The sequence below is a fragment of the Aquarana catesbeiana genome, linkage group LG07 (genome assembly GCF_042186555.1).
Source record: "Aquarana catesbeiana isolate 2022-GZ linkage group LG07, ASM4218655v1, whole genome shotgun sequence".
Classification (NCBI taxonomy): Eukaryota; Metazoa; Chordata; class Amphibia; order Anura; family Ranidae; genus Aquarana; species Aquarana catesbeiana.
This window is the reverse complement of record NC_133330.1, coordinates 54792691-54807019: the sequence shown is the minus strand read 5'-3', so window position 1 is coordinate 54807019 and position 14329 is coordinate 54792691. Positions and strand designations below refer to the sequence as shown.

Here is a 14329-nt window from a genome sequence, read left to right as displayed (position 1 = left end):
AGAGGTTGTCTTTGGCAAATATACGTATGAGAGCTGCCAGCATTGCTGCAGAGGTTAAAGGGGTGGGGGGTCAGCCTGTCAGTGCTCAGACCATACGCCGCACACTGCATCAAATTGGTCTGCATGGCTGTGGTCCCAGAAGGAAGCCTCTTCTAAAGATAATGCAAAGAAAGCCTGGAAACAGTTTGCTAAAGACAAGCAGACTAAGGACATGTATTACTGGAACCATGTCCTGTGGTCTGATGAGACCAAAATAAACGTATTTGGTTCAGATGGTGTCAAGCGTGTGTGGTGGCAACCAGGTGAGGAGTACAAAGAGAAGTGTTTCTTGCCTACAGTCAAGCATGGTGGTGGGAGTGTCATGGTCTGGGGCTGCATGAGTGCTGCCGGCACTGGGGAGCTACAGTTCATTGAGGGAACCATGAATGCCAAAATGTACTGTGACATACTGAAGCAGAGCATGATCCCCTCCCTTCAGAGACTGGGCCGCAGGGCAGTATTCCAACATGATAACAATCCCAAACACACCTCCAAGATGACCACTGCCTTGCTAAAGAAGCTGAGGGTAAAGGTGATGGACTGGCCAAGCATGTCTCCAGACCTAAACCCTATTGAGCATCTGTGGGGCATCTTCGAATGCAAGGTGAGGGAGCGCAAGGTCTCTAACATCCACCAGCTCTGTGATGTCATCATGGAGGAGTGGAAGAGGTGTCCAGTGGCAACCTGTGAAGCTCTGGTGAACTCCATGCCCAAGAGGGTTAAGGCAGTGCTGGAAAATAATGGTGGCCACACAAAATTCTGACACTTTGGGCCCATTTTGGACATTTTCACTTAGGGGTGTACTCACTTTTGTTGCCAGCAGTTTAGACATTAATGGCTGTGTGTTGAGTTATTTTGAGGGGACAAAAAATTTACACTGTTATACAAGTTGTACACTCACTACTTTACATTGTAGCAAGGTGTCATTTCTTCAGTGTTGTCACATGAAAAGATATAATAAAATATTTACAAAAATGTGAGGGGTGTACTCACTTTTGTGAGATACTGTACATACATACAGTGTGATTTGGCGGCAAGTGGTTAATGAAGATTGTGCATCACATAGTAATTGGATTTGTTACTTGTTTAAAATCACCCATATGATTTAGCCCTTATGTTGGGTACATGCTTCAATTTTTTTACTCGATCAATGTGAGATTTATTAAAAAAATCAAATGCGCAAACCACCAAATGGTCATAACTTCCCTTCTGATCGATTCAGCCTCAATTTTGATCCGATTCGATCTATTGGCTAGGGTGGAAAATTATCAATCATTTTGTATCAATCGGGAGCAATGAGATACTTTGTTCATTAACACGGTTGTATTCCGTATCTTATCTATCCACTATCCCCGTCCCACTCCCCAAAAGTGCCATTTCTTTACCAGGAGCAGATAAGATAAATAAGTGTATCTGATGACTTAATATTGGCTGTCATTTTAAACTGTATCTAAAGTTTTGGATAGAGTAGGGAAAGGTTAGAACCCCAGGCATGTTTTCATTGCTGTCAGTGTCCCCGCTGGGGAGATTTACAGTGCCCTGAAAAAGTTTTCACACCCCTTGAAATTTTCCACATTTTGTCATGTTACAAACAAAAGTGTAAATGTATTTTATTGGGATTTTATGTGATAGGCCAACACAAAATGGCACATAATTGTGAAGTGGAAGGAAAATGATAATTGGTTTTCAATTTTTTTTTACAAAACAATATGTGAAAAGTGTGGTGTGCATTTGTATTCAGCCCCCCTGAGTCAATACTTTGTAGAACCACCTTTCACTGCAATTACAGCTGCAAGTCTTTTTGGGGATGTCTCTACCAGCTTTGCACATCTAGAGAGTGACATGTTTGCCCATTCTTCTTTGCAAAATAGCTCAAGCTCTGACAGATTGGATGGAGAGAGTCTGTGAACAGCAATTTTCAAGTCTTGCCACAGATTCTCAATTGGATTCAAGTCTGGACTTTGACTGGGCCATTCTAACACATGAATATGCTTTGATCTAAACCATTCCATTGTAGCTCTGGCTGTATGTTTAGGGCCATTGTCCTGCTGGAAGGTGAACCTCCACCCCAGTCACAAGTCTATTGCAGACTCTAACAGGTTTTCTTCTAAGATTGCCCTGTATTTGGCTCCATCCATCTTCCCATCAACACTGAACAGCTACCCTGTCCCTGCTGAAGAAAAGCATCCCCACAACATGATGTTGCCACCACCATGTTTCATGGTGGGGATGGTGTGTTCAGTTTTAGTTTTCCGCCACACATAGCGTTTTGCTTTTAGGCCAAAAAAGTTTAATTTTGGTCTCATCTGATCAGAGCACCTTCTTCACATGTTTGCTGTGCCCTCCACATGGCTTCTCGCAAACTGCAAATGGGACTTCTTATGGCTTTCTTTCAACTATGGCTTTCTTCTTGTCACTCTTACATAAAGGCCAAATTTGTGAGTGCACAACTAATAGTTGTCCTGTGGACAGATTCTCCCACATGAGATGTGGATCTCTGCAGCTCCTCCAGAGTTACCATGGGCCTCTTGGCTGCTTCTCTGATTAATGCTCTCCTTGCCCGGCCTGTCAGTTTAGGTGGACGGCCATGTCTTGGTAGGTTTGCAGTTCTGCCATACTCTTTCCATTTTCGGATGATGGATTGAACAGTGCTCCGTGGGATGTTCAAAGCTTGGGATATTTATTTATAACCTAACCCTGCTTTACACTTCTCCACAACTTTATCCCTGACCTGTCTGGTGTGTTTCATGGCTTTCATGATGCTGTTTGTTCACTAAGGTTCTCTAACAAACCTCTGAGGGCTTCACGGAACAGCTGTATTATAAATATACATGAGTTTAACTTACACACAAGTGGACTCTATTTACTAATTAGGTGCCTTCTGAAGGCAATTGGTTCCGCTAGATTTTAGTCAGGGGTATCAGAATAAAGGGGGCTGATGAATACAAATGCACACCACACTTTCAGATATTTTTCTTGTAAAATAATTTAAAAACCATTAATCATTTTTCTTCCACTTCACAATTATGTGCCACTTTGTGTTGTTCTATCACATACAATCCCAATAAAGTACATTTACGTTTTTGGTTGTAATGCCGCGTACACACGATCGGATTTTCCATCGGAAAAAACTTGGATGGTTTTTTTCGATGGAATTCTGCTCAAGCTTGGCTTGCATACACATGGTCACACAAAACTTCTGTGAACGTTCAACCGTCAAGAACGCGGTGATGTACAACACTACGACAAGCCGAGAAAATAAAGTTCAATTCTTCAGCATGGAAAATCTTCCAATAGGGACACTTCTTTCGGTCACAGGTGCCTGTTGTGTTTACAGGACAAGGAAGAAAATGATTGATTTTTTTCTAATAGGACACAGATGGCAAATAAAAAAAATGACAGGGGTTTTAATCATCCTGTACTCTATGCAAAATGAAGGAAAAAAATAGTTTTGGCTTTTAAATATATATTAGATAAATTTTTCCCCCAAAAGCTGAGGTTACTCTTTAAGAGCCACAAATCCCAGAACACGAGTTATATCAAGAAACAGCTGCTTACAAAATTCACACGTGTGTATGTGTTACATTTCCCTGATGTTAGCATGTGTTAGATGTAACAGGAAAACACCACTTTTAATGCTGTTTTCCATAATCCACTCCTGCACTTGGTGAAATTGTAAAATTATCATCATTATAGTAATTTGCGAAGATCATTTTTACCTTTTGTCATACAGCGAGTCACGAGATAAGGACTCTGCCTAGACACAATTCCAATGTTATGTCCTAGAATGAAGAAAAGAATGTAGTAAAAACGCACAGTACTTAGCGATCTATGTCTTCAGGATGCAATAAGTGAGTTAACACACTGCAGTTGGGTATAACCAGGATGAAAGGTAAATCTGCAGGAATAAAGCTGTACTGTGTTCAGCTGCTGAAGCTCAATAGATGGTATCTATGTACTGAAAATGGCAGAAAAAACAGAGAAAAGAGAAACAAAAAAGATAACATTTATTATGTAAAACAAAGGGGGCAATCCACGCATGTTCAGCTTGTACTAGTGCATATCAGACTGGCAGATCACAATTCTGCTGGTCCGCACACTGTGGCCAGTGGCGGCGCTAGAGGAGACTGTAGCAGCTGTCACTCCTGCAGAAGAGACCCCTTCACAGATGACAGATGTGGTGAAGATCTCAATCTCCTGGATACACTGGGATGGAGAGGGAGTGCCGGGTGTATACAAGTGTGGGTCCTGGCGGGGAGGCAACGCATTTTGAGAGTGTCCCTCTTCCTAACGCAAAGGTTTGCTCGCCATGTTCTCGAAACGTTGGTGCTTTTTTTGTTGATATGGGACTTCAGTAAACTTTTTTCTTCTGGATTTAAAGTTTGGTGTACGTGCTTTTTTTTTGCATTACAGCCATAAGAATTGTCCTATATGCACAAGTCTAGTCACAGTTTAGGAAAACCTGTATTCAGGTCAAAAATCCCAAATAATCCTCACCCCAGTAAAACCGCTGACGTCAGCAAATATCTGACGATGGAACGTTATAAAAGTTTAAAACATCCCAGTCAGGCATCAAACAGTAAGTGGGTAGTGAGTGGGATCCCCCATGGAAACTGGCACCATATGTAGCCTGACTGTACATCAGACTACACCGTACAGTCTTCTAAATAACGCCAATATAGGAGTTGGGTTCATGGCTAAATGGTGGTGCCCCATCAGCCAGCATGTCAATTGTAAGTCCAAATAGAAAGTTTACTGAAGTCCCATATCAGCAAGAAAGATGACATAGACATTTTGAAGGCACAGAAGCCATCTTTATTAAGATGAAAAGCAAACTGACGCATTTCGCTGTGATAGACTTCTTTAGAGGGCGTACTTCCAGGTTTGGGGGAGTACATGACACTACCACTGCCCTCCTACAATGCAGTGTTTGGTAACTGGGTATTCAGCTGCCAATATGAGCACTGTCATATGATAAGCAGTGCAGTGTGCTGATACCAACAATTGACTTTGCATTGCAACACACCACAGCATTCTTCTACAGTGTGTGTTAGGGGTCCCAGTGTAAACTAGCCCTTTATATTTATAGTTTATATATTTATATTCTTTATATATTTTATAGTTTGTAATGGCAGTCAAAATGTATGAAGGAGGTGTCCCAGAAGTCCCAACATGCTTTGCAATCTAAGCATCAAGATTGCAATTTATAATTAATATTTATTATAAATGATACATATAATAAAACTTACAAGGAAAGATCAATATATAGACCTGTATAGTTCCAAAAGTATTATAATTGACAAAAAAAAAAAACCTGAAGACGTACATCATACCAAACCGTTTTACTTTTTTTTTTTAATCTGCCCAATGGAGCCCTGGGTAGCAGTAAAAATCAGGGCAATCCTTTCTACTCTTTATAAAACAGTTAAAACGATCTCCTGTTCTAACAGTAAATAGCTGTGCAATGCAATAGGTTCAACTTAACAGTAGCCCCACTAGGCATATACTGACCTTCCGTTTGGCGATCCCCCACCCTTTAGGCATCATTCAACGCCATCACATGAATGATGGGGAGAGAGTCAAACACCGCTTCTCCTCTATATTCTCGCCAGTAAACAGGACAGCAAAGGGCCAGTATAGTGGCTTGGTGGTTAGCACTTCTGCCTTGTAGTACCCTTGGTGTGAATCCCAACCAGAACACTTTCTGCACGTTTACTCCAATCACATGCTGAAAGGTTAATTGGCTCCTATCTAAATTGGCCCTAATATGCATGTGTGATAGAGACCTTATGCCGCGTGCACATGACCGGACTTTCCGTCAGAATAGACTCCGACGGTCTTTCCGACGGAGTTCCGCTGAAACGGACTTGCCTACACATGATCACACCAAAGTCAGATCGTTTAGAATGCGATGATGTACGACGGGACTAGAAAAAGGAAGTTCAATGACCAGTAGCCAATAGCTGCCCTTGCGTTGTTTTTGGTCCGTCGGAATAGCATACAGACGAGCGGTTTTCCCGATTCCGTCAGAAAGATTTGAATCGTTCTATTTCTAGGTCCGTCAGAATTATAGAAAGAAAAAGTCTGATGAAGCCCACACACGATCGGAATGTCCGACGGAATGGTTCCGTCTGACCTTTTCTGCCGGAAAGTCCAGTCATGTGTACGCGGCAATAGATTTTAAGCATCTTGAGAACAGGGATTGACGTAAATTAGTAAATGGCTGGTGTTAAATAAATACCTGCAATAATACATTACAGTTTACCTGTTGTTTTGCCCTTACATAAAGCAAATCTCAACTGTTCTGCAAAATGTCAGCTTGCCTACCGAACACCCAAGGCCAGGAATCACACGAAAGCATCATTATGGCGGTATGGCAGAAGTGAAGAGTAATATTTGACCTTTTCAAGAAAAATTGAGATTTCTGTATAATGTCAGCAACCTAATGTATATAATTTTTAATTGGAGAAAATTGTGGTAATCAAAAAACCAACAAGCATGTAGTGTTTGGAGGATGCCGTTGTTGGCCTTTCCTTCTGAAAATGCCTACCGTGCTGACAGGTTTATGTTTAGTACTTAGTCATTGACCTGGAACAAGAATGTCAATCGTGAGTTCCAACTTTCCTATGATTTTCCTGTCTGCCTATATGTTGCAAAATAGCAACTTCAGTAGTATTGAAGGCAGAAGGTGAACATAACAGTCAGGCAACTCTCATTTTCAAAGGGAGGTTAGTAATTGAAGTCCCCTGTATCTCTTCAGTGACAGTTTTAGTTAAAAAGTGCAATTAAACCTGACATGCGAAACATTCCCCAACTGAAACGTAGTTTTCTCTTGCTTCCTCTAAGCTGTCTCTTTCGGACCTCATTCACACTTGCATATGTGACCGACTATGATTTCCCCTGGGAGAACAGCTGCTGGCTGCACTGACTGGACACAGACAGTCTGGGGAAGACTTACTAAAACTAGAGCTTTCAGAATCTGGCGCATCTGTGCATGGTAGCCAATAAAACATGGATGCTGATTAGTTTCTATGCAAAGCTGCACCAGATTTTGCACACTCCAGTTTTAGTAAATCTCCTCCTCTGTGTCCAGGGCTGATGACCTGCAGGCTCACACTGCATGCTTGATTACATGCGAACAGTGGCGGGACAAGGTCATCTAAAGCCCATGGTGAACATGCCAAACTACACCCCCCCACCCAAAATGTGTGACCATTATGTGTCTGCAAAAATCCCTACCCACCAAAATAAAAATAATTGAGCACTAATCTGCATGCTTACCCCCTAAGCATAAAGTCCCCCTCCTCCCAGTAGAAATCAGCCCCCCTGCTGAAATCCCCCTCCCAGCACAAATACTTACCCACCCATCCCCCCCAAATGCCCCAACGCAAATCACCCCTCCTAGCACAAATCCTGTACTCCTTAAATTTCCCCCCTAGACATCCTCTCCCCTCCACTCCAAATCCCCCTCCCAGCATAAAGCCCCCCTCCCTCTCCCCAATCTCCCCTCCTAGCACAAATCCTCCCTCCCAAAAGTCCACTACTAGCACAAATCCCCTCCCTAAAAAAATGTCCCCTTCTAGCATAAATCCTCTTCCCCATCCCCTCTCCCAAAACAAATCCCCCCAAATCATCACTCCTAGCACATCCCCCCAAAATGTCCCCTTCTAGAATTTTTTTACCCCTGCCGTCCCTCAAATCCCCCCTCCCAACACAAATCCCCTCCACCCACCTCACATGATACCACAGTGCCCAGGGCATCCACCCATCCTGCCCACCCCTTGTCCTGGTCTGCGAACTGCAGGCACTGTCATCCTCCTATTCCTTTAAATAGGGCTTCTTGCCCTCAGCTTTTTGCAGGAGTCTCCTACACTTAATCATAGTCAGTCCCATACACAAGTGTAAATGAGACCTAAAAAAGGTACTGTACTCCCCTTGATGACCGTTTCCTGTTTGCCAGGGAAAGAGGACTTGATTTTTTTCTGCATGTCTTGCCCCTCCCCCAGCCTGTGGGTAGACAGTGAAAGGAGACGTATCATACTGTATGCTCATCTCTGCCACCCTACACTGTCCTATCAGCAAGGTCCTTGATAGCACAAGCACACTCCAGCACAACTGATTGGCTCCTTGTGCTGATTCTTTCTTCTCCTAGTCTGAGTCCTTCTGTAAAGTTGCATGCAAGTGGCTGGTACTAAATCAAATTCAGGTATTACTTGCATACATGAATACATTTATTGATATAATTATAAATTCATAACCGCATTCATTTAAGTCTGTTATATCTCCCCAAAGCAAAACTTGGTGTATGTAGATTTTATCATGGTGAAAGCTCTTGACTGTAGATTGCTGTTAAGCTGAAGGCCCAGGAGAAGTGCACTAATTCCAGTGTCCTCTCTCTCCTCAGCCCGACGACCAATGAACGGCTTTCTGAGTGGGCATTGGAATTAGGCTGATCCTGAGCCTGCACTTAAACTTTGTAGGGCACCCCGGTGAGTATGGGGTTCTTATAGAACTATGGTTAGAAATGAAATCTTCCAAAACCTAAATACCATACACCTACTGCTGACCTGGCCAAATACCACTGCAAACTACCACCACTAATTCCCCTCACTTCTTTCCCCCCAGAGGCAAATGAATAAAAGTCTCACCATAATAAGAGGAAATACCATCCTACCCAGCTCCCACCATAAGAAGTGTCCTTATTAGAAAATGTACTGGATATCAGGACACATATAGAGGATACATCTCTCCAACAGTCATACACATAATAAAAAAAACCTGACAGAGTAAGGTAATACTGACATATAATCACACACATAGGTTGGACTTGATGGTCTTTTTTTGACCTCACCTCCTAAAAAAAAAAAAAAAAAGAAGAGGTTCTGATCTTTCCTTATTTTAGCCAAAGGTAGAAAAAAGTTTGGTCTAGAGATACACGTTAAGAAAAAGCCTTAGTAAGCATTTTCTGTACTAAAAAAAAATCCATATTTTATAAAGTACAAATCTTTCGGGAAAAGAAAATGTTACTGTTTATGAAGTCATTTTGTCTCGGTCAAATACACATGCAAACATTTTTCATTTTTGGCCCCCCATGTGGAAAATCCTAACCTTATTGAGCGAGTAGGGTGGTTCCCTACATGATTCTTTGCAGCTATTCTCAAATTATGAGATGTGCCTCACTGAAATAGTATGCCACTTGCTTTGGTGTCATGTACAAGTTGGCTGCATGGTGGTTTGCTGGCTTACATCCTCAGATATACTGGACATATGCTGGTATATATTGCAGAGTTGTGAAGAAAGTAGATTTAGAGGTAGCATGTCATTATGATTTTGGCTTTGTAATGAAGAAGGGGAGGGTTCAGACACAATTAGCTACAAAAACAATTGTGGGCATGTCACTGGAGGGGTATGATCAGTCCAATTTTATTCTGTGCGTGAATATCTGTATAGGGGACCCTTGTCATTTTTGTCAGTACCTCAGTATATGTTTGCTGTCTGAATATGGACAGACCCAGAGTTCACAGGGGGCTGGCAGAGGCTAAAAGTGGCCAGAAGATGGTCTGGATAGAGTGGGCACAAGATTGAGTGGACTGAGAGGACAGAAGTTGATGCAAATAGAATGGTTGGAAGATGGAATGCATGCAGAGTGAGTGGAAGATGGGGTTGACAAGAGGTGGCATAAGGTGACATGGAGAGAGTGAGCAGAAGGTGGTATGGACAGAGTGGGCAAAAGACGGATAAAGCATATACAGAAGGTGGTATGGACAAACTGAGCAAAACATGGATCAGACCGAGTGGGCAGAAGGTGCTACGGACAGAGTGGGCAGAAGATGATCAGCAAGAGTGGACAGGTGATATGGACAGAGTGGGCAAAAGATGATTAGAGCAGATAGAAGGTTGTTTAGATAGACTGGGCAGAAGATGGTTTAGAAAGAGTGGACTGAAGGTGGTATGGACAGAGTGGGCAGAAGGTGGTATGGACAGAAGATGGATCAGACAGAGTGGACAGAAGGTGATATGGACAGAATGGGCAGAAGATGGATCAGACAGAAAGGGCAGAAGGTGATATACTGTAGACAGAGTGGAAAGATGATGATCAGAGTGGACAGAAGATGGTATGGACAGATTGGATAGAAGTAATGGTGGCAGAGTTGGTCAGAGTAGATAGAGTAAGTTTTAAGATGGAGCTGACAGAGTTTGCATCAGGTGCCATGGACAGAGGGGACATCGGATGCAATGGACAGGGCTAGCAGGAGGTGGTATGAATAGAGTGGGCAGAGTGTGCTATGAAGCATAGGATTTTAAGATTTATAGTCAGGTCAACCCAGCCATCTTCTGATTCCAGGTACAATGGGTGTGTGAACTTACTGCACATGATCTTCTGATAATCTTAAAAGAAAACCTTTACTGAAAGGAATATGAAGCCTACCCCTCTCCTTGTGCCCCTTGGAGTCTGGAGCCCTAGGCAGCCACCCAATTTGACCAAACTTTAATCTGCCACTGTTTTTATGAGCATGGTGCAGCGTGACTGAGGCCTGGTACTGTAGATGTTAGTCTTTTTCATATCAGTGTGAGAACTGACAATCACTGGTCTTCTGAAAAACATTGTCTATACCCATAATGCTCTGCAATGTGTATAGCTGGTAGTAGGCTTTTTTGTCAGCATAGGAATTTGTGCTATACCTTCTCTCCAAGAGGCTGTAAACATTCACTTAACTGTTCAGGGAATATGTGGCAATTGAGAGTTGTCTGTCACTAAGGTTTTTTTTTTTTTTTTTTATTTAGTTGCCTGTCATTAAATCCAGCTTGCATTTATGATATATGGGGTTCCAGAAAGCTTAGAGATCCCAAAGGATCTGTTCTGGTCTCTTATCTTTCCTGCAACAAACAGAAGAGTGAGCTTGCCATCTAGGGGCCAAATATGTGTGCTACATGGAATATTACAAAGAAAGAGGGGAATAATTAAAAAACCTGGAAAAGATTAGCGCAACCCTAGTTTACAAAATGGCACCCCTTCAGACCTTTTAGTTGTGCATTTTTTTTTTTTGCATTCTTTATTTATCATTTTATTATTACATAACAAGCAGGCCAGAGAAAAATAGAGAAGGCACAATGTACAATGGTCGACATTAGACTTTCTGTTATTCACATAAAATAAGTAAGCACTTTGAGTTACATTCAAATGAGAGAGGTAGATAAAGGTGAGCATGAACTCAACATATTCAAATAAAGAAATTATCGAGCAGCTTCAATTAAAGTCCAGACTGTTCCTGTATCCTGAGAGTAGAATTCGACTTCCTGTGCAGTAAGTGGACAAGCTGTACTAGAAGAGTGTCACAGTTTTTAATACACCGGTAACAATGAAAAGTGCCTTTCAAAGGGAGGGGTTAAAGACATATGGGAAATGTGATTGTTAATAGAAGCAAAAGATCGAATATAGAGTGGGAATGGATGGGAAAGGGGAGAGGTAGGAAAGGGTAAGGTGCACCAGGTGGGAAAGCATAAAGAAAAGAAGATAGGAAATTCCCGGCAGATGTGACCATAAAGTTGATTAATAACCAAAAAAACAGTACGGTACAGTGGGGCAAACCATTTTATATAGGAAGCAATTATTTGAATTCGTCTGTGCAGGAATGTTCTGTCCAATAATACCATGTGGTCATTGTGCAGCATATTTGCTGGCCACACAATTTCCAGATTCCTGATTTTACTACAGAGGACAACAGCTGCATAGCATTCAGCATTTTTTAGCCCAACATCTGCATTGGCATTCGCCCTATGCACAATGCCTACTAAAGCTGGTGCTACTGATACTAGCATTTACAAGGGAAGAGCAGGAATGCTTATGTGTTTAGAACGCCCATCAGAAATATTGCTTTGCAACATGCAAAATGGCTCATGGCGGCTGATATGTTCAAATTCACATCCCCCGTAATTTAATTGTAAAAGGTATTAAAGTGGGAGTAAACTCCCTTGGTTGATTTTTACCTACAGGTAAGCCTATAATAACGTTTATCTATAGGTACAGTAAATATCCCCTAAACGTGCACCATTTAGGGGATATTTACTTTAGAAGCAGCCGGTGACTTCACTGGTCTTGTCTCCGCCCCCTCCTATAGTTTTCTGCAGGCAGCTTGTAGTGGGTGGGGCTTGCTGGGTTCCTCCCACAGCTCTGCTCTCTGCACAGGCTATATACATCACAGGGATGGTGTGTAAATCGCAGCAAGAAAAAAAAAATTGGTCTCCGGGCAGTTTTATTTATAATGTGCTAGTATGCACCGCATACTAGCACATTATGACAGACTTACCGGAAAACAAAGCCCTCCAGCGGCGCACTTGCACTGCTGTAGGAGCTTCTATCTTCACTCGGTCTTCCTTCCGGGTTTGCAGGCTTCGGCTGTATGAATGGCCGAGCTGCGATAATGCCACCCCCCATGCATGCAGGAGTTACTGTTTGTCATAATGTTGGTGCGGTTTACACATCATCCCTGTGCTGTACAGAGAGCAGAGCTATGGGAGGAACCCAGCAGGCCCCACCCACTACAGGCTGCCTGCAGAAAACTACAGGAGGGGGCGGAGACAAGACCAGTCACCTTGTACAAGAAGAGAGAGCAGTAGTGACTGGTCCTTATTACAGGAAGCTCCTGCTGGGTTACTGCATAGATCTGGAAGAAATAAACAAAGCACACCAATAACCCAGTAAGAATACACATGCCCTTTGTATTAAAACAATATTTGCTTATCCGAAATTCAGCTTTAAAATGTATGTATAGCCAAAACTATTTTTTTTAGATTTGAATAGGGCTGGGATAAGTTAAAACCTCTGTCAGTATAGATTTTGCTTTCTGTCATGCCCCTTCATTTCCAGTCCCAGAGAGCCAGCCGGCAATCAATAGTGCCATTAAGAGATGACAGCCTTTATCAAGTCCTAACATTGGTCTTTTGTTGCATCTTATCATGAGTCTAATAACATCCACTGCTCAGGCCCTGAAGAATGGGGGGGGGGGTTCCAAAACGCGTTGGTTGTAATTAGGGTTCCTAAGAAATGTTTCAAAAAGACCTTTAAGTTATACAAACTTTTGTACTAAGCCTTCCTCAATACCCATCTCAGAATATATCATCTGGTGTACACTCCTTTTGTTGTGATTAGCGAGGGAGCAGCCCGGGACCAGAACAAGGTCCACATATTCTATACCAGGGATATGCAATTAGCGGACCTCTAGCTGTTGCAGAACTACAAGTCCCATGAGGCATAGCAACATTCTGACAGCCGCAAGCATGACACCCAGAGACAGAGGCATGATGGGACTTGTAGTTTTGCAACAGCTGGAGGTGCGCTAATTGCATATCCCTGTTCTATACCTTCATGGATCAGCTCCTTTGAAGGAAAACCTTATTGTAAATACATCACACACATCAGACAGGGACACATTGAGAAATGAGAGGAAGTGAGGGGATTTACCCTCCTTGACAGTTGTCACCAGAAGAGGTGTCTCCATCAGAAGATTTCCCCCCACTTCTTGTTCTGGTGACAACTGTATAATTTGGATTTCCCACTACTTTTCCTTAGGCTCGGTTCACACTGCAGCGATGTGGGAACCCTGAGAATCCAATGCGGGTTCCCCCATCGCATGTCTCCCGGCAGCAGTTCACACTGCCCTATGCGTACTGCTGGGAGTGTCAATTAAAAGTAAATGACACCCCTAAATCAGTTTTCATATTGCAGGGTGATCTGCAAATTTGTACAGGAATCGTATCGCATGGGTGTTCACATTCTGCTGCGGACCAAAAAAAGGGTCCTGTGCGAGTTTGGTCCGAATGCAATGCGATTTTAGCCATACTATCTGTATGGCTGAAATAGCATCGCACAGAGATTGCATGTGATTTGCACTGCAGTGCGATGCGAATCACATCCAATGTTGAACCGGCCCTTACTGGCAGTGGTAGGGACAGCAATAAAAACATTGGAGCGGCAGCCATAGGTGCGGGGAGTTGCCCGGAGGTGCAGGGAGCGGCGGCTCCGGTGTCCGCTCCTACATCTCTCACACAACAGCTCACTCTTTTTTGACGCCTATTAGAGCCTCTGGCTATAATCATGTGCTTCAAAAATACACCCCCCCCCTCCCCCATTGGAATCCATGCATCCGGCGCCCTGATATGTAGATCAGGGGGCTGGATCCATGGATAGGGTGGCAGTACCCGTGCACTCTCTATGGACGGGCTGCCACTGGTTTGTCTCAACACTCTAACTTATATATCTGCATGACTGCTTATTCTTTTGAAAAACAAC

The 14329-nt window shown here is 42.9% G+C and overlaps 1 protein-coding gene across 2 annotated transcripts in view; it reads left to right on the top strand.

The window, feature by feature from the left end:
• The window catches only part of ADAMTS9 (ADAM metallopeptidase with thrombospondin type 1 motif 9), a 366908-nt gene that overhangs the window by 305459 nt on the left and 47120 nt on the right, over positions 1-14329 (top strand). Inside the window, exon 31 of one of the 2 annotated variants that reach the window (XM_073592185.1) lies at positions 8444-10807. The exons of the other annotated variant lie outside the window; for it this stretch is intronic. Within the exon in view, the coding sequence (XP_073448286.1) occupies positions 8444-8458 (15 nt within the window). The 3' untranslated portion in view covers positions 8459-10807. Of the gene's footprint in view, positions 1-8443; positions 10808-14329 lie in introns of those variants that run through there. 2 annotated transcript variants of the gene reach the window in all.